General features: G+C 47.5%; 1 protein-coding gene across 3 annotated transcripts in view; it reads right to left on the reverse strand.

Annotated features, from left to right (window-relative positions):
* Window positions 1-19553, reverse strand: part of HRH2 (histamine receptor H2) — an 89144-nt gene that overhangs the window by 25773 nt on the left and 43818 nt on the right. For 2 of the 3 annotated variants that reach the window (XM_027607160.2, XM_027607161.2), the window contains exon 3: window positions 10030-11117. The exons of the other annotated variant lie outside the window; for it this stretch is intronic. In XM_027607160.2, coding sequence (XP_027462961.1) covers window positions 10925-11117 — 193 coding nt within the window. In that variant the 3' untranslated portion in view covers window positions 10030-10924. Of the gene's footprint in view, window positions 1-10029; window positions 11118-19553 lie in introns of those variants that run through there. 3 annotated transcript variants of the gene reach the window in all.

Below are 19553 nucleotides of genomic sequence, written 5' to 3' on the forward strand. Positions count from 1 at the left end.
AGTAGGTGCTGGGCACTTTGTATATATTATCTCATTCAATCATAATTTGATCCTTATACTCATGGTCACTCCCATTTCATGGATGGGGAAACCAAGGTACAAATGAATGAGCACCAGGCTTTCTTAGGACTTGAACTGGAGCCAGAATTCAGATCTTAGGGTTCTGAGATCAAGACAGGAGTGAGGGTCCTTCTCAGTAAAGGTCTCAAAACCTTGACCCACAATGTGCCTATTTGCTTTCTCCTCTTATCTTGGGTCAAAATAGAACCTGGCTTTGTCAACGATGATATGGTGGGTCTGACCACAGTTTCAGAGAAGTGAGGACAGGAGCTTAATCCCCACCCCATGGCCGTTAAGAGTGAGTTTCTTGGGCTTGAAACAGACGGTAATGCCATTTTGTAACCTCACTTGCTATCCCTGGTGGATCAAAATCGATACTTCTAGATTATCGAAATCAAAATTAGGATAGTTAAAAAGATCATTTGCACCTTGTGGACATAGAGATATGAAATCCCTGTTGAGACCTCTTCTTTGCCTGGAGGGGTTACCATGGATACAAACTGGTGAATTGATTACCCGAAAGACAGCTCAAACCAGAACGTTCTTAGTATTTTTTAGTGCCAGGTCCTCACAGACTGCAGCAAGGAGTCCATGAAACTACAGTGGTTGGGTGGCTGTTGTCACCAGGTAGGAGAAGGACACCCACATTAGTGTGCCTTCCCATGAAGTTCAGTGGGTCATGCAGAAGGGTGATGGGTTTCCAGTTGCCCAGATCAATAGCTGACTGGCATCAAGGCCCAGGCCCACCCTACTGGTCCTAAAGCATGACAAAGGACCACAGAGGCATAGAGTCTCAGGAATATAGGGCCGGAATTTTGCCCACCCTCTCCATCAGATTCTAGGGGGCCCACGTGGGCTTGGCAGGCGGATCTGGGTTTCTGTAACAGAAATTGATCCCCTCTCAGAAATAGGGCATTGTGGGAGAGGCTGCCTTTCCAAGAGAATGTCCCCAGGTACATAACTATCTTTATTTCCATTTCACATTTGGTGAAACCGACATAGAATATACCTTCCTCTTTTCTTGAGGGATTCCCAACATCAGAAATTGTGACCACTGAGAATACACCATATTAAAAATCATTTTTATGTAATCATGAATTGAGCTGAGCTATGGTTGACAAGTTATACTTCGTAGGCATCTAAAATGCTGTATTTTGGAGTTATTTAACAAGCATTTGTTCATTTTTTTTAAGTTTACATTTTCTTACATTTTGGAAGCTCTGACTTTTTTTTCAGTTCCCAAATATCTCTGGAGGTCTCGGAAAAAGAGTGTTTTTACAGTGTCTGATGGTTAGAGTAACCCCGCAGGCAGGGGGCACCCCTGCCCACTGCCGTGGTTAGAAAAACAAGATTTTTGTCAAAGCATAATTTTCAAAAGATTAAAAACTTAACTCATACAAATGTATAGGCAACACGTGACAGAGTTTAATTTAGCCCATTCGTGGGGGAACAAGCAAGATGATAGAGCTGGCTCAAGGAAGTATTTGAGAGGCAGCTGTACATCTGGAAAGGAAGAATCTTGAAATAAGACTGCTGAGACATAAAACTGGTCAGTGTCCTACAGGACAATAAACTGTAACCTTTGGAGTTATTTTTTCTACTGAACAGAAATCATTTGCATTTCTATTGGGTCACAAGAAAATAATTTGCAACTTATCAGTCTTGTATAAATTAACATGTAACTCCAGAGTCTGGTCCCTGATCAATACTAAATAGTCAACAAAAGGACTTTCCCCTAGAGAATCATATAATACTGGTCGGGCCTGCTGGCTACACTCCCATATGACACTCAGAGGACGTGCCATCATCTTTAGCCCTATTTCGAAGTCTTAGATAAATTTTGTTAAGAACAGATAAGGGTTTTTTGGGGGCAAGTCCTTGCCGGGGTCATGGCTGGCTGTAGATGTGTGGATCCCTGGGCAGATAAATAGTTTGGCACCCCTCCAGGTCTATGTCTCTCAGTTTCTGTTCAACACTTAGTCAGTAGAGCCAAGGGAAAACGGATTTTTCTGTAACAAAAACTAGATACAGAAAGAAAGTCAACGCATTCAGGTCTATGGTCCCAGCGAGTCAGTTCTGAAAATACTCCAGCAAAACGTTTCCTGTCTTTTGGTGGTTATTTTTCCTTCCTTAGCCTGCCTTTGGGAGGATCCAAATCAAATAACTAGTGGGAGGCATAGTAAAGAGTTTTAATTTAATTTAATTTTTTATTTTTTAAGATTTTTTTATTGATTTATTTGACAGAGAGAGACAGTGAGAGAGGGAACACAAGCAGGGGGAGTGGGAGAGGGAGAAGCAGACTCCCTGCTGAGCAGGGAGCGTGATACGGGGCTCGATCCCAGGACCCTGGGATCATGAGCTGAGCCAAAGGCAGCCGCTTAACCGACTGAGCCACCCAGGCGCCCAAGAGTTTTAATTTTAGATAATACTTTTTTTTTTTTTTTTATTGGTAAGCAGCCCGAACGACTGGGTTTTGGAATTTCAGCAGCCGTCGCTTTGGACGCCAGGCTTGATCTGATGGCACGTGTATACAGCCAAATGTCCAGAATAAGCAAATCCATAGAAACAGAAAGGAGATCGGTGGTTGTCAGGGGCTGGGGGAGTGACTCTGCCGATGGGTATGAAGTTTCTTTCTGGGATGATGGAAATGTTCCTGAATCAAACAGTGGTGATGGTTGCCTGACTTTGTGGATATACTAAAAGTGCTGAAGTGTGTACTTTAAAGGATGAGTTATATGGTCTGTGAATTATACCTTAATAAAAAAAATACCCACAGAAGGATCAGCACAGCAAGGTATTTTTAAAAATTCCACAATGGGGAGCCATTTTCTTCATTGGAATTGTAGGAGTCAATGCACAATTTGCCAGCTACAATAGAAGAATGGTTCTGGAAACCTGACTTAACATATTTGTAGTTATCTTCATGATGTTTCAGGGCTCCTACTCTGGCTGGCTGGCTGGCTCAAGCCACAGTTCACCTTGGGCTGGGTCCATCTGTAGTGACATGTTTCAGGGGAGATGTAAGCACCGAGAACTAAGATACCCCTCCTCCTCTTCTCATTTGTGGTATGAGTCAAAACTGTTCCAGACTGTTTGAAACACCTGCTTAGACCCACCCAGTGTTTAGCATTTTATGCTGTGTGAGACATGATCTTCAAACTGGAAAACCCTATCATGTTGTGTGTGGCATTTGCAAGACAGCCATTTTCTGAGGATGTAACCATGAGGAAAATTCACCTCAAATAATCGTTGTCTCTATGTATTCATCAGATGTCTTTATTGATCACATCTCTTAATCCTTAAACCTTAATCCTGAATCTTAAACCTCAACATGCAAGGTAGATTTTATTACCCCTGTGTAACCAAAATGACATCTGGGGCCCTCCTGATCCCTTGAGATCTGGACAAGGTTGTTTTGATACCCCCCCCCCCACCCCAAGGAAGTCTACAGCCTTCCCGGAGACTCTGGTGCCTTCCCAAAGGGCTCGGATTCTCAAATTCTCCTCTGCTCCGGGCACCTGCTTCCTCTGGGACCCCTTCCATTATGTTTTTTGTGGACCCAGATGTGAAACTCCACTCCCTTCCTAAATTCTCCCCAAAAGCCACTCACACAAAATATGCATGAGTGCAGTGAACTTCCCTGGAGATTTCTTTTGTAGGAAGAGAGATGGAGAATGGTTTGCATCACGTCAATGTGTACAGCTATAAAATGAACACTAGGCATTCCCCTTTCCTCAAAATGTCATTTGGGAAGGTGCCTGATTAACATCGCCCTGTCCCCATTTTAGTGGCTCTTGTTTTTTTCCTCTTTTCCCATAGCTTCTTTTCACCATCTGCCACCCCAGACTGTGCCTCAGGAACTCCAAATTTTTTCCCCACTGTTATGCAGATAAATGCATTTTCAGATTCAACTAGGTGCTCAACAGAACAAAGGGGACCCATTTATCAATAAAGGGACGTTCTCTTGAAAAAGCAGTTAGGTTATAAATAGCATAAAGAAAAATGTCCCCAGTACCACCATTTCATGGATGAGAAAGTGAGGGTCAGAGAGGACTGTGTCTGTCACTCCCATTGCCTTGTCTGGCTCAGCCCCCCAGATCAGAGGCATGCTGTTTCCCTGGGAGAAGAGTCTGGAGTAAAATCAGAATGAACTCTGTCCCTAAATCTCTATGAGACATTGGGTGCCCAGGGCAGCCCTGACTTGGATCTTGCATCCTAGATTGAGCTCAGGGTATGTGAGGCTTCCCTCTCTCTTCCCTGTTGGGGCATGACTTTTGGAAGTCAGTGCCAGGGCCCAGATTTGAGTCTTAGACATACTGTTGCAGGCCAGGGTAGAGAATGAACATAGGGTGTGTAAGAGACTGGAAGCAACTGTATTACTAGGGAGTAGGGAAGCTTAGAGAGCTCCCAGGAATTGCCAGGCACTAGGAGACCCATGTCTCCTCCATCTGAAAGGCCCTGGCTCTGCAGAGCTCTGGAGTTGGGCTGATTTCAGCTCCTATCTAGGCTCTGCTGCTGCGGTGGATTTGGTGGTCATCTAGTAACACTCACCTCCACCTCTACCTCAATTCCATGGGAGGAGTAAATTTACTCTCTCTCTCCATGACTTGGCCATGGGACTTGCTTTGGCTAATGTGTTTGTAGACAAGATGCTTGGGAACTTGAAATGCACTTGTGCTGCTGGGCTTGCTGTCTTGTGTGTCCCTGCCATTTCCATGACAAGAACATGCCCAGGTGGGCCTACTGGTCCCAAGAGAGGATGGCAGGCATGTGGAACAAAGCTAAACTACTCAGCAGAACCCATCCTAGATTACCCAGCCTACAGATTCCTGAGCTAAATAAATGTTTACTGTCATTTTCTGGGAGAGTTTGGGCATGCTTGTTATGAGCACTACTGTGGCCATTGTGAGCTGATACAGTCTCTCACCAGCTGTGTGACTTGGGAAGGCTGGCTTCCTCCATGGAGACCCACAGGAGGAAAGCAAGATTTGGTAGAGCTCATAGAAAGCCTGGGGTGAGCCCAAGGAAAGTTCTGGGAATTTCTTCTAGTTAAATATCCTGTCCTGCACTCGCTGGAGGTAAGGTATCTCTAGGGGGAGTATTCTAACTTCTAGCGGATGAAAGAAGCCACAGCGCATGATAGAAAAGACCCAGGTGGGTGGGGCTGTAGGGAGCCAGGCCCTCCACCTCCGAGGGTTGTTGGTGGGAGCTTGGATGATCTGTGCCTCTCTGAAGGGCTACTGGGCAACGTGTATACTCCATTTCCAGAATTACACCTGTCGGTATGCTAAACACATTCATACACCACCACCACCACCACCACCACCACCACCAAAACCCACTTGCATATGTGCACAAGGAAATATTGTCAGACGATCAACATAGTATTGTTTACACAGCTACAAATTAAAATGACTCAAATATTCCTGGCTAGGGGGACACCATGGCACACTCTCTGATGGTTAACAATAATGGAGGAGCCCTTTATGGGTTAATGTGGTTGAACCTTGAAGACGCATTGCTGAATTCAGTTTGTAAAGTAGAGCATAACGTTTGTGTTGAGAGGCAAACAAAACGGAACCTAACACCGCGCAGCCAACTGGGTAGCAGTGGTTTCTCAAGGAGAAGTGCTAGGGGAAAGCACGGGGAGTGGCCGTCAAAGGGACTCTGGCTTTCTCTGTAGTGTTACAATTTTGAAGACAAGCGGGTCTGAATTGGAACCTCAGCTGTGTCACATACTTAGGTTTTTAACTCTGGGCACTTTGTGTTCCTCTTCAGGCCCCAGCTGGTGGGGATGTGAGCCTCTACCTGCCAGGGCTGACTGGTGGAAGAAATGAGCTGGTGTCTGTGGAGGGGCTGACATCATGTTTGGGCACAGGAAGGGGCTCATAAATGCCAGTTGAAAGCAAAGGATAGGGTCATCTGTGAGGCACACAGCCCAGGCTGCTGGTCCTTCTGGGGCTCTGTTTCCTTGGTCATCCTGCCAGGACTACTAGGCACACAGAGCCCTGTCCAGGCCCCGGCAAGTGAGGGCTCTGGTCCAGCCGGACTGGTGCTCGGGCTTGTACAGTGGCATCTCAAGGCATGAGAGAAACCATGTTGTGTTGTGTGACCCCGAGTGGGGAGGTCGGGGACATGGCACCAACATCTGCAATGATCTCCAAAAATAACAAATTATGAACACCTTAGAGCTGCTGGCTGGGTGTGGGGGAGCTTCTCCCAGTCACCCTCCAAGCTGTTAGTGACCATTGAAGCCTCCTGAATTATCACTGGAATACTTGGAATTCTGAGAGATGTATGTCCTTGGCTATCATTTCCTGTTTGGGTGGCCTGGGAAGAGCTCCCTCAAATGGACAGTGAAGATGATAAATTCGCCCTCCAAGCCCCAGATGGAGTTGGGTCAACAAAGGTGAATTGCTGGCTACTTAGCTGAAATGAGACTCCAAATGGATTCCCTCAATCCGGGCTACTGAGCACTCCCTCCCACCCGCCACACTTCTGAGTTTCAGCGCAGCCCCAGCATGCCCCGGGAATGCATCCCTTCAGAAGGTCACGGCTGCCGTGGCCACGTCCTCCCACACTCCACACCCCGCTCCTTGGCCACCCCAGCATTGCCCCCCGTGTCCCATTCTTTGCATGATTCCCTGGTAATTTTGGTACAGGCCAGTCTCTCTGGAGGGTGGGGAGGGTCCATTCCTTTGGGTTCCCCGCATGGAGCCCACAGTCTGCAGTAGATCCTAATAAAATGCTACAGTCCACCCTGCCCAGCAGTGGGGCTGCTCCCTCAACTGGAGAATGAAGGATTGTTCCATAACAGACCTCCTCATTCCTGAATTTTCCAAACTGGAGTCTGAATGATCTTTCCATAACGCAGACCTCATCATTTTAGCCCCTCCTGATGAAGACCCTTCCAAGCCATCCCATTACCCATGTTCCCAATGCAGCGGCCTCGGGAACCTGCTCCCACTCCCTGAGGTAAGCCCTTCTAGACTCCCTGGTCTTCTTTCCCTCCCCTGCCCTTCCCCTGTTTGCCTAGTTAGCAATAATGGTTTTGCTTCTCTTCGGCTTCCTATTGGTGGAATCTACACCGGTTGGAATAGGATTCCAGAAAAATTCCCAGGCTTCCAGCCCTGGCTGGCTGCCTACATAGTGCCCCACTATTCATCGCCCCCACTGCTGTAGTTCACGGGACACTTCCCTGTCATTTCGTTCCAACCACACAGAACTGCTTAATACCAACTATTGACTCCATCTGCTACTCTCATCTTTCCCAAGTCTCCCTTAACACAGCTTTGTCTTTTCTGCCCCGAAAAAACCCATATTAAAATCCCCTTTGAGGGGTGCCTGGGTGGCTCAGTCGGTTGGGTGTCTGCCTTAGGCTCAGGTCATAATCCCGGTATTCTGGGATCAAGTCCCGCATCGGGTTCCCTGCTCAGCGGGGAGCCTGCTTCTCTCTCTGCCTTTCACCCCGCTCATGCTCTCTCTCTCCCTCTCTGAAATAAATAAATAAAAAATTTTTAAAAAAATCCACTTTGAGCCAGTCCGTTCCCATAAGCTTTGACTGAGATGACTCATAATCTCTTCTCTGCCTCCTGTGGACATTCATCCAGGTGTGCCTTTTTGCATTCGCTGCAAGGCCCAAAGTTCAGGATTCCACAGCCTCCTCTGGCCTCCTCCCTTCCCTCCCAGGGGACACAGTCACTGCTGATCTCGACTCTGGTCAGCTCCCTCCATCTTCCAAACCCTTTCGTTGGTGCCTTTGGTATTCCTTCCTGGCCTCAAATCCATGAACCTCTTCTTGATCTGATGGCCTCTTACTTGCTCCTCAACCACCTAGCCTACTGCAGACTTCCTCGACTGACAAGTTTTCCATTTTGAAGATGTCTTTTTCTCTTCCTTAATGCAGGCAATTCTGGGCACATGGCTTTCTGCAAACCCTTGCCAAGCACCCACCATGTACGTGGCTCACCGGGTAAGCAGGACAAAGGCCTGATCCTTCTGACCAGCCCGTCCTTCATCACCAGTGTGGTGTTTCTATAGTCCCCTGAGAACTCCTTGACTTTTTAAGGCAACTGCCAAGTTGGCCTTTACCCCAGTGTTTTACCATAACTCCTTTTCTAAATCAAGACACACCGTATGATCAAGTTTGGGGAGTAGTCCTCACCAGGAAGTTAAAAAATAAAACCGCGAGGCAGCATCTGTTTCGATAGCTTTATTGGAACATGATGGTAACACAGAACATGGATTTGGGGGCCCACCGCAGATGCTTCCCTCATCTAGACAGCATGTGCCCCACTTCTGCAGCCAGCAGAGGCTCCAGGGAGACTCCAGAAGGGTGGGGGCAGCTCAGACACTGACCCAAAGGAGGCCCCTGCCATGGCGGGTGGTGTGTGGGCACGCTGGGTTGGAGCCCTGAACAGCTGAGACTGTGACGAGCCAGACTGGGGTCTTATGCCTCCAACTACTTGGCCATGATTTAGAGACCCACCTGCCTCAGACTCCCGGGAAAACCGCTTAGGAGGGGATTCTGGGGCTTCCAGAGGAATCCAGCCAAGACTGAGCACCTCTGAGGGTCATTGGGGGCAAACCATGCCTTCAGGTGTTTTGGCAGATAAACTGCTTAAAGCCCTTACTAGGTGCCAAACACCCTTCTAGGGACTAGACATACAAAGGTCAACAGAAATAGGCAGGGTCCATGACCTCCTGAGTAGGGCAGACAGACAAGGGTGAGGGAGCCACACGGATGACTGTAAATTACAAACATGCGGTGGGTTCTGAGGACAGTTGTGGTGTGTGCGTGTGTGGGAGGCCTGACCTAATGGGGTGGGTCAAGGAACACTTCCTCAAGAAGTGATATTTCAGCTGAGCTCTCATGGCCAGATGGTGGGAAGAGCATTCCACGCCATGGAAACAGCTTTTTGTGTGGCCCTGTGGCGGCTAGGAGCAGGAGGATAAACAAATAGAAAGGAGAGGCCAGGAGGGTTGGGGTGAAGAGACAGAGGGGGACGTGGCAGGAGGAGGCTGCAGGGCTCTGTCAGGCCTGAGCACGCAGGGCTGGGGGGCCAGGAGAAAGATGGTTGCCTGCGTGCGCCGTGTCACCACATCCGAGTTTCGCACAGCCAGCTGTGGCTGCTGGGTAGGGGGCGGGCTGGTCGGAGGCCAGAGGGGACCGTGGAGAGCTGTCAGGCAGCTGTCTCATTTGTCCTGACCAAAAGATGGCAGTGGGGCTGAGTGCGGGCAGAATCAAGCAGATGGTGGGTACCTGTGTAGCTGGGGCCTGGGACAACTGACCACGAGGAGCTAAGGCTGACCTGGGGGACCTGGCAGAGGAACAGGTGCAGGAAAATGGTCAGGAGTGTGGCTGCAGATGTGCTAAAAGTGAGGTGTCTTCGAAACACCCAGGTAGAGGGGTCGGGTGGAAAACTCCCAAAGGAAGCCCGGGCTCCAGGCACAAACCTGGGAGTAATTCCCTCACAGATAAGTCTCCTGGTGACTTCGGTTACGAGGGTGCAGACAAGGCCACAGAGGCAGAGGAATCGCAGTGAGAAGAGAAGGCTCATGGGACAGGCACACCTGACAGCCGGGGAGAGGACAGTGAGCTACCAGAGGGCCGAGAAGGCCTGGGTGCGCACGGAGGGGGACGCCACCGGCGGCTCTTGGAACCAAGGGAGGAGCGGGCTCAGGGAGGGACCGGGGTTAGCAGGGAGAGTCCATGCACACCCTCTTTTCTCGGGGTGTCATCACCCCCACCTCCTTGGGTCTCTTCAACAACCTTGTAAATAGCAAAGGGGATCTTACCCCCTTGGATGGAGGAGTCAAGAGCTGCTCAGAGAGATCACTACTGATGCACCCAAGGTCACACATCCAGCAGAGGATGCTGTGGGGTCGACTCCCTCCCCCCCGGCCCCCGCCCCCCAGGGCCATCTCTCCCTGACTCTGGCACACCACCCGTCCCCCCCCTCACCTGCCCCGCCGTTGGCGCTGCTCCGCACCACTTCTTGTTCATGAAAAGCACCAGAGAGGGGCAGGACTGCAGCACGGAGGCACCCCTCAGGCTCCGGAGCGGAGCCCCGCTAAGAGAAGGGTAGGCTGAGTCAAGCAAACACCTTGATCTCTCTCCTGAGCAGCAGTGCAATGTCAAGTCAAGAATGTGGGCTTGAGGCCTGGCTCTTTGCCCATGCTCCTGTTCCTTCCTTCCCTCAACAACTATTTTTCGAGTGCCTCCTAGGAGCCAGGTACGCGTGCTAGCTGAGTGCCCTGGGGCGGGCCCCAGTCTTCTTGGAGCCTCAGTTTCTACCTCTGTGAAGCAGGTTGGTGATTCTTACCACATGTTATAAGGATTACGCGAGCTCATGCAGATGAAGTACCTGGCACACGGCAGGTGCTCAGGAAAGGCTAATTTCCTTCCTGTCTTTCCCTTCCCTTCCCTCGCCTTTCCTTCCCTTCATCCTACAGAACCTGTGAGAGAGTGAGAGGCTAACTCTATGGCAACACCCTCTGCTGTGCTCAGAGGGCCTGCACATTCCTGCGTGTACAAATCCACGCACGCACCTGTGCACACATCTGCCACGTCCAGCCATCTCTGCTCATGACTCAGGGCCAGCACCAACGTGAGCTTTGAACCCATGGGATTCAGCGGACCCAGGCCCAGGAGAGTTCTGAACGTCTGCTAGGGATGCTGAGCACAGAACAGGCTGCTCCGCACTAGACCTGAGGACCCCAGCACCCCGCTGTGTGCTCCGGGAGTCCCTAGACTCAGGCTAGGGTGCATCTTCGGTGGCTCTGGGGGCTTCTGGGTCCTTAATGGCTCCAGGAGTCAAACCTTGGTGACCAGAAGCAGTATCTTCTGTGTCCCGGGCCGGGTCTAGACAGCCTCGGAGGGCAGAGTCCTCACTGCTTCCTGGGGTGGTGTCCTCAGTGGCTCCTCGGACAGTGGCTCGCCTGGTTGCTCCTCTGAGGGGCCTCTCATGTGTCTCTGGAGGAACCTAAGCCCCCACAGACTCTTGCAGCAGCTTAGAAGTTTGCTGGAGCACACAGTGCAGGAGAGCGCTGGCTTCCTGAGGAGACACAAGCACAGTCAGGGCTGAGGTGACCACAGAGCAAGGCCAGTGGGCCCGGGGCCCACCCTCCGGCCTTCGCTTCTCCTGTGCCGGCCTGGGGAAGGGGGGGGGTGTCAGGGCCCTTCCTCGGCCACCAGGGCGGCCCGCATGCAGCAGGGACTTCTTCCCTCAATCCACGGAGGGGAGCATTCGGGACACCTTTCAGATCTCACGCCTGCTTCCAACATGCCGTGCGCCCCTTAACTCCTCTGAACCCCAAGTGGAGGAAAAAACAGCCACCCTTCCAATTCTTGGAAGGATTAAGCATTGTAAAATAGGTACAGAAGTATCCCACACCTTGCCTGGCTCATAATAGGAGCCCAATTAATATTTGCTGCTTCTCGGTCTTAGTGAAAGGATTCCAGAACGTCGGCGGTACGCCTTGCATGGGTTGAAGGGAGGCTGGGAGAAGACACACAGATTTATTCATCCTTCCATTAAAATCAGTTGTGAGCGCGTCTGTCTCCATTAGAATGTGTGCTCCCCAAAGGCAAGGCGCTAGCCCCCGTCAATTATGGCTGGTATATAGTAGTTCCTCAGTTAACGTCTGTTGAGTCCATCTGATCAAAGAATAGATCACTGAAGACTGAGTTAGCCAAAAGCTTGGTAGGAAAGTTTTTAACAAAGTATTTGGCATACATTTTTAGCAAGAAGAGGATTTCCCTCCCTTCTGGGCATACAGAGTTCCTTTGCGCTGTTGCCTGCTAAGGTGCGGATGGCAGACCTGCTTTTCTCTTGAGCTACTTTCAGTAAGTGAGAACTCCTTTATCATTTTTTATTTCAAGTCAGAGGGAAAGGCTCAGGGGGGCGCTCCTGTGTTTTCAGCACGCACCACCTGCAGATCTCCCTTTAGAACAGAGAACAGGAAGCAGGCTCAGAGCTTTAATCAGGCAATTGGGTCTGGTCAAACTTTGATGACATTGTTTGGTGTCACTGTACCTCTGCTCATGGGTTCTGTTTTCCACCAGTGGTACTGTGTTTCCATTTATGGGGACAATATAAAGTTTCCTCGTGTATTTCAGTGAAAACAGCAAGTTGGTGTAGAGCTTTAAGTGCATATAATGCAGGTGGGAGAAGACTACAGGCTGGACTGGATGGGGAAGGCAATGTGCAAACGGCTGTGGTTTGGGGAGTGCCATTCCAAGTCCCCAACCCATCCCAGCTTCCCCTTAGCCCAAAACAGAAGAAGCTGAGTACTGCATGGTGTCCCTAGAGACTCTGTCTGGGGTCTCTGCAGACCCAGGGCAGGACAAAATCTGGCTTCAGCTATGTCTAAAGCCACAAACGCTACCTACTTTCTGGCTTCCCTACCTAGGCTGGAGTGGTAGCTTTCCTCGTCAGTTTCAAGCTGGGAGCTACCTGCTGCTTGCCCTGAGACCCCCTGCAGTTCCTTGGGATGTCCGGTGAAGATCACACCTGGCCTCAGCTCCCCCCATCATCTGTTAAGGTACTCTGGCTGCCAGAGGAATCAAACTCCCTGCTCCTCCTCCTTTCTACACACAGAGAGGTAAGAGCATGGAGCTTCCCTTTAGCATCTGTTAGATAGATGGGGGTTGTGGATTTGGACGTCTGACTTTGTAAGACACAGATGAGAGAAGCCCCCGACACCAAAGCTTCGCTCAGTGCATAAGTACGCTCCAGCTTAGCCACTGCTGAAGGCTGTGAGTGGCCCAAGCTCTCCCTGGAGGTTTGGCCAGCCCTGCCCTCCCCAGAACACGTGCCCTCGCCTGGACCTCAAGGTTATACCCCTGGCACTTCAGAGGCCCCATTCTCCATGCTAGCAGTGTACATATTTGACCAGGCAGGCGGTATCTACCCTTGGGTTAACATTCCAGACACAGCTCTGGTCAAGCGACTTTCACTGACATCATCAAAGAAAAGCTGGCTTTGGCTAGGAAATAACCAGCTCCCTTGTAAAGAGCTTACAGGTGACTTAAAATAATATTATTATGGAAATATCACATGTTCCTTATAAAAAATTCAGGACATAGAGATTAACAAAACGAAGATAAATATCTCAAATAACTCCTCTACTCAGACATATCTTTTTGTTACATATTGATTCCGTCATTAAGTATTTTTAAATGAAATCCATCATACATCCAAAGAGATTATATAAAAGTCAAATATGCATGGTTTAAAGACTACTAAGGAATACTAAAATGGATACCAACCACCTCTCAGGTTAAGGGACAGAATTTACCAGTACCTGACTTGTTTTAGCAAATACTTAGGTATCCTGAAACATCATATTGTGGTGTTCTGCCTGCAATTATTTATTTATTTATTTATTTATTTATTTATTTATTTATCATTATTTTGGCAGAGGTGGGGGGCTGCAAATTACAGCTTTATTCTTTTTACAAAATAACAATTAATTCAGCAATATTGTCATTTTCCAAATGGGGGCTAAATCTGGATTGTCTGTCTGATACAAGGCTGTTCATGGATGACAATCATCTTGAAATGAACCTTGATGGATAAATGTGATTTCTCTGCCCCAAATGCCTTCCTTTGGCAACCATTCAATCCCCACAGCATCATCGGGCCCCATCCCCTAGAGGATGCTTTTGGATTCACCTCTCCATGTGGCAACAGTGACTGCTTGAGAGGTGAGTTCAGAACTCAACCCAGAAGAAAGAGTCCTTCCCATGACTACTGCATCTTTCTTATGAGGCAGAGAAGCTAGGAGCACAAAGGCAGTCGATGGCTATCCAACTGAGTTACTATCACTTCCAACCAAGACTTTTGTCCAGGGGCACCTGGGTGGTTTAGTTGGTTAAGCATCCGACACTTGGTTTCTGCTCAGGTCATGATCTCACGGTCATGATTTAGGGTCTTGGGATTCTCTCTCTCATTCTCTCTCTGCCCCTCCCCCACTGCTCTCACTCTCTCTTTAAAAAGAAAAAAGAAGACTTTTGTCTAATACAACAACACAGAGTATTATTTGAGGTTGACTATTTCCAGTAATAATATAGTCAGCAAAACAACCTTCTACAACAGTTTATAACTGTAAACACAACCAACCTTCTGTACTTTATGATCATAACAACCCTCTACAACACTTTGCACCTATAAACAAAACAACTTTTATAATATTTAATAACTGCAAACACAAGTTTAACATGCCTGGAAGGACCTGCCACCTATTTGACATTTTGAGTGCATATAGAGGCTTGAAAAATACTAGCTTATTGGAGTGCCTGGGTGGCTCAGTCAGTTAAGTATCCGACTCTTGGTTTTGGCTCAGGTCATGATCTCAGGGTCCCAGGATCCAGCCCCAACCTGAGACAGGCTCCACACTCAGAGGGGAGTCTGCTTGAGGATTCTCTCTCCCTCCGCCCCTCTCCCCACTTGAGCATGCTCTCTCTGTCTCTCAAATAAATAAAAAATCTTAAAAAAGAGAAAAATATTGGCTTATTTATCAGTTAATACAGTTTCAGATACTAAAATTTTTTTTAAAGATTTTATTTATTTATTTAATTGACACACAGAGAGAGACAGCGAGAGAGGGAACACAAGCAGGAGGAGGGTCAGAGGGAGAAGCAGGCTTCCCGCCGAGCAAGGAGCCCGATGTGGGGCTCGATCCCAGGACCCTGAGATCATGACCTGAGCTGAAGGCAGTCGCTTAACCAACTGAGCCACCCAGGCGCCCCCAGACACTAAAATTTTGATTATTTAATGCAGTTAGTGTTTTTTGGCATACATAATCTCTCAGCATACATCTCAATCATTATCACTTAGGTAATAAGCATTAATTTATGTAATAACTATAATTTACTCTGCATTTAAAAAAAAACAGAAAAATCCAAAGAAGGATTAAAACTACAAATTGAAAGTATTTAAAATTTAGATTTTCCTTTTATATAAATAAAACCATGTTTTACGATTTTTTTCTGTAGCTACCTTTTGTTGTTGTTTTTTTAAAGATTTTATTTATTTGAGAGAGACAGAATGAGAGATAGAGAGCACGAGAGGGAAGAGGGTCAGAGGGAGAAGCAGACTCCCCGCTGAGCAGGGAGCCCAATGTGGGACTCGATCCCAGGACTCCAGGATCATGACCTGAGCCGAAGGCAGTCGCTTAACCAAATGAGCCACCCAGGCGCCCTGTTGTTGTTGAACACTATATTTTTGAGATTAAACTTTGCTGATGCATGTACCTGTAGTTCATTTTCACTGCTATAAAGTATTCCATTATGTGAAAATACTCCGATTTATTTATCCATTCACCTGTTGATGGACATCTGAGTTGTTTTCCATTTTTTTTAATCATTTCCCTTCTCATACTTGCTTTTGAATTTACACAATAATGGCCTCATCAAATGAATAGGAGAGTTTCCCTTTTTTTCTGCCCTGATAGAGTTTGTGCAGAAATGGAATGATCTATTCTTAGAATATTTGGTAGAACTCCTTTGCAAAACCAAGTACTACTGGTGTTTCATTCATTTAATTTATTTTTATTTTTTTAATTTTTTAAAAAAATATTTTATTTGTTTATTTGACAGAGAGAGAGACGGTGAGAGAGGGAACACAAGCAGGGGGAGTGGGAGAGGGAGAAGCAGGCTTCCTGCGGAGCAGGGAGCCCGATGTGGGGCTCGATCCCAGGACCCTGAGATCATGACCTGAGCCGAAGGCAGATGCTTAATGACTGAGCCACCCAGGCGCCCCTCATTTTATTTATTTTTAATGGTTACAGGACCATTCCAGTTTTCTATTTCATTGCAAGTCAGTTTTGACAAGTTCTGTTTCACTAGAGATTTTTCCCTTTATCTGAGTTTTCCCTTGTTTGGGGCATGGAATTGATTACAGCATTTTTATTACCTTTCCTATCTCTGTAACATCTAAAATAATATCCTCTCTAAACTCTTAATATTGTTTATGATGTTTGTGATTAATTTCTCTTTGTAGTTCTTTCAATTTTATTTCATTTATTTTTAAAAGCTAGTTTATTGGGTACGTATGTATTTAGAATTATTATTGTTCCAGTAAATAAGATTCTTTTTAAAAATATGGTGACCATCTTTATCTTTAGTAAAATGTTTTGCTTAAGATTCACTTTGTCTGATTTAATGTAGCTACCCAAATTTCCTTTTGATAATATTTGTCTAGCATACTGTATTTTTGAAAGTATAACTTTCAACATTTTTATTTCCTTAAGTCTATTTCTTGTGAAAACATTTGTTTGGATTTTTAAAAAATCATATCTGACGACCTTTGTTTTTCTTACTTGGACAGTTTATTCCATTTACACATATTGTGATTACTGATATATTTTCACTAAGTTTTTCAATGTGGTTTTGTGTTTTATATTCACCCTACCTTTTCTAAGTTTTCCTATCTTTTCTTGTTTTGCTTTAGATTCCCTTTCCCCACCCCTCATTCTCTTTCCTTCTTACTTTGTGGAATTTCTAGCCTCTTATAAAATAATTTTAACATGCATATTTAATATAATAAAGTCTAGTGGCATGGAGCCCTCCTCATTTACTTAGCTTGCCATCCATGCTAAATGCAAGTTGGGATGAGACACTAAGCTAAATTCGAATACTGTGTAGACTCTATTACATTACAGAGTCTAGAGATACCAGTAGGTTTAATATTCCTTGACCCCCTTCATAGCCCCATGGCCCATCCTGCTCTGAGCCCTAAATCTTGAAGCAGGGGATGTTAATGGGGTTCTCAAGAGCACATAATATGTGTCTGCCACACAGTAAGTGCTTATGGTAAACACCTGTCATTTTCACCTTCCCATCGTCTATTCCCCTTCTCTTGGTAATAGCACTTTGATTGTTTGGGAGCCAGCCCTCCTCACTCTTTGCCCATGTGAGCGAGGTGGGGTTGACCTCTTATTCTTTGCCCTGGCTCCTGGGGTGGGTATAGAGGTAAACACATGACCCACCCAACCAATGAAAGCCTGAAACTTTTTTGTTGGAACAGTAGGAAAGGGACACATCTTGCACTGGAGTTGCTAAGATGGGAAGATGTAGACTTGGAGCTGCTGGTGGCGCCACAGGGAGACTCTGAGAATGAAGTCAACACACTGTAAAACTGAGCTGAAAGCTGGAGAAAGACAAATTTCTGATGATATTTGCACATTTGGATCTAGCCAAGCTTGAGGCTACCCTTGTTTTCTTCTGTTTTATGAGTCAGTTCCCCACCTCCACCAATCCCAGCCCCTTTTAATTAATTTTTTGAGAGAGCAAGCTCGCTCGCATGTGCATGAGTGTGAACTGGGTCACCAAAACTAAGAGGGAGAATCTTAAGCAGGCTCCACGCCCAGTGCAGAGCCTGATGTGGGTTTCGATCTCAGGACCCTGAGATCATGATCTGAGCTGAAATCAAGAGTTGGACGCTTAGCCGACTGAGCCACCCAGGCGTCCCCCCTCACCCAACAGCCTCTTTTAACTGGGTTTCTGCTCTTGGCAGTCAACAGTACCCTGATTAATAATATTCCTAGAATCTGAATCCCATCTTTTCATGTTGAGAGTGTTAAAATCTAACCAGCCACTCACGGTCTGGGTCCAGTTTCGGTGCTACTGTCTCTATAGGAAGCCTTGCTCAGGCCCTCTCTGAACCTCCGTTTTCTCTTCTGAAATAAGTTTATAACAGCAACCTCACAGGACTGCTGTGAGGACTACAGGTAATGAATGTCAGAGCTCTTCATCATTACCGTCTATTGCATATAGTACCGACGACCACACAGAACCACCACATGTGCACAGCACCTGCTGTCATTTACATCTGTGCCTTTGCACATGTCCTGTTGTTGGAGTCTTTATGTTCTTCATTGCCGCTCAACTTCTACTTCTCTTTCAAGGTTCTGCTCAGGCATCACCTCCCATGGGAAGCTATCTCTGAGGCTTCCCAGGATTGCTGATCCCCTCCCAGCTCCTATAGCCCTTCCGCTGAAGCACTGACCTCCTTGGGTTAACTATGCATTTACTTGTCTATCTCCCAGACGAAAGGGACGCACTGGATCTTTCATCTTCAGCCCCACCATCCAAGTTTCTAGCAGGTGTTCAGTCAGTCAGGTGTGTGAAAATGAAAAGCCCAATCAATCTGAGTTTCAGGAGTGATTCTGCCATGTTCTGACTTCCCCAATTCACAGATCATCAGAAACAGAAGCCCTTCCCTGCCGCTCCGGCAACCCTTTTGCTGTGTTGGTGACTCATGCTGGCTTTATTTCTATCTCCATCTCCCTGCTGCAGGCCGGGAAGAACCTTGTGGACAGGAGCCCCAGGAGGGGCAGTGAGGGACGCTGACCATTTCAGCCAGCACCTCTGAGACTAGCCATGTGCTGGGGGGATGGAGAAAGCAGGAGATTTGGGACCAGGAGCCCTGAGTGTGGTTTGAGCCTTCCTCATTCCCCTGCTGTTGGATCTCAGACAACTCCATCTCTTTCTCAAGTCCCTCGCCTCATCTGTAAAATGGGGATGAGCCCAGTGAAAGGGGCTGGGAGAGGAAGCTTCCCCTCCTCCTCCCTTGTTTCTTGTAATGGGTGTGGTCACGGCTGCTTTGTTCCTCAGGGTCCCCAAGAAATGGAGGTTGAGGGACTCTATGTTGAGGGTCTAGGCTGATCTCTGAAGCCAGGTTCTTACTAGGCTGTGCCCAACTACACGGCATAACCGCCACCACCACGTGTCAGCTATGCCTACATCCTGGGAACTGGGTCACCAAAACTCCTTTATGGGGAAAAGGAAGTGGAGAAGAGAAAGCAGAAGAGGCTCTCTCGTACCCCGGGAGTCGGCCATAACCCACCAGGGCTCTTTCCCCTGCCTTAAGCTTTTGTCAAAGTCAGGGGTGATTGTCTTCTCCAGGCCAGGCCTAATTTCTGGTTGTTCTGAAATAAGCTATGAGGTGGACATTACAGGACACCAAGCTACCCAGAGGCCATTCAGAGCGTCATCTTCATATACCCTTGTTTCCTCCCACAAATTGATACCACCTGATATGCTGGAGTGACCAGACTTCAGGCCTCTGCTCATGAAAGAAATAATTTTTTCATGCCCTTTTCAGGATTTTCTGGAAGCAAACATAGAGGGTTTGCCTACACCAGCATCAGCTTTGAAGGGGTGGTGGCGAGGTCTTTTGTCCTTCAACAAGCATCACAGCGAACTGGGCAGAGGCTTCCGGCAGGAGTTTTGCACACACACTGCATTCATTTTCATGCCAGAGAAGGTGAAATTTATCCAAGAAGGGCACCCCAGAACTCCCTGGGACTTAGTTGAGATCTAGAGGTAATAGTCATAAACCATTGGCCTCTTTCAAATTTTCTCTCGTGACATAGGAACTAGATGGTGAGGATCTGCCTTGGGTTCATCAGAGGGATTTTGATTAGGGACCTCCCAGGAGACGCATCCCTGAATGCTGGAGGGTCACAGGCTGGGACCACACGGG

The sequence above is a fragment of the Zalophus californianus genome, chromosome 5, assembly GCF_009762305.2.
Source record: "Zalophus californianus isolate mZalCal1 chromosome 5, mZalCal1.pri.v2, whole genome shotgun sequence".
In the NCBI taxonomy this organism is placed as follows: Eukaryota; Metazoa; Chordata; class Mammalia; order Carnivora; family Otariidae; genus Zalophus; species Zalophus californianus.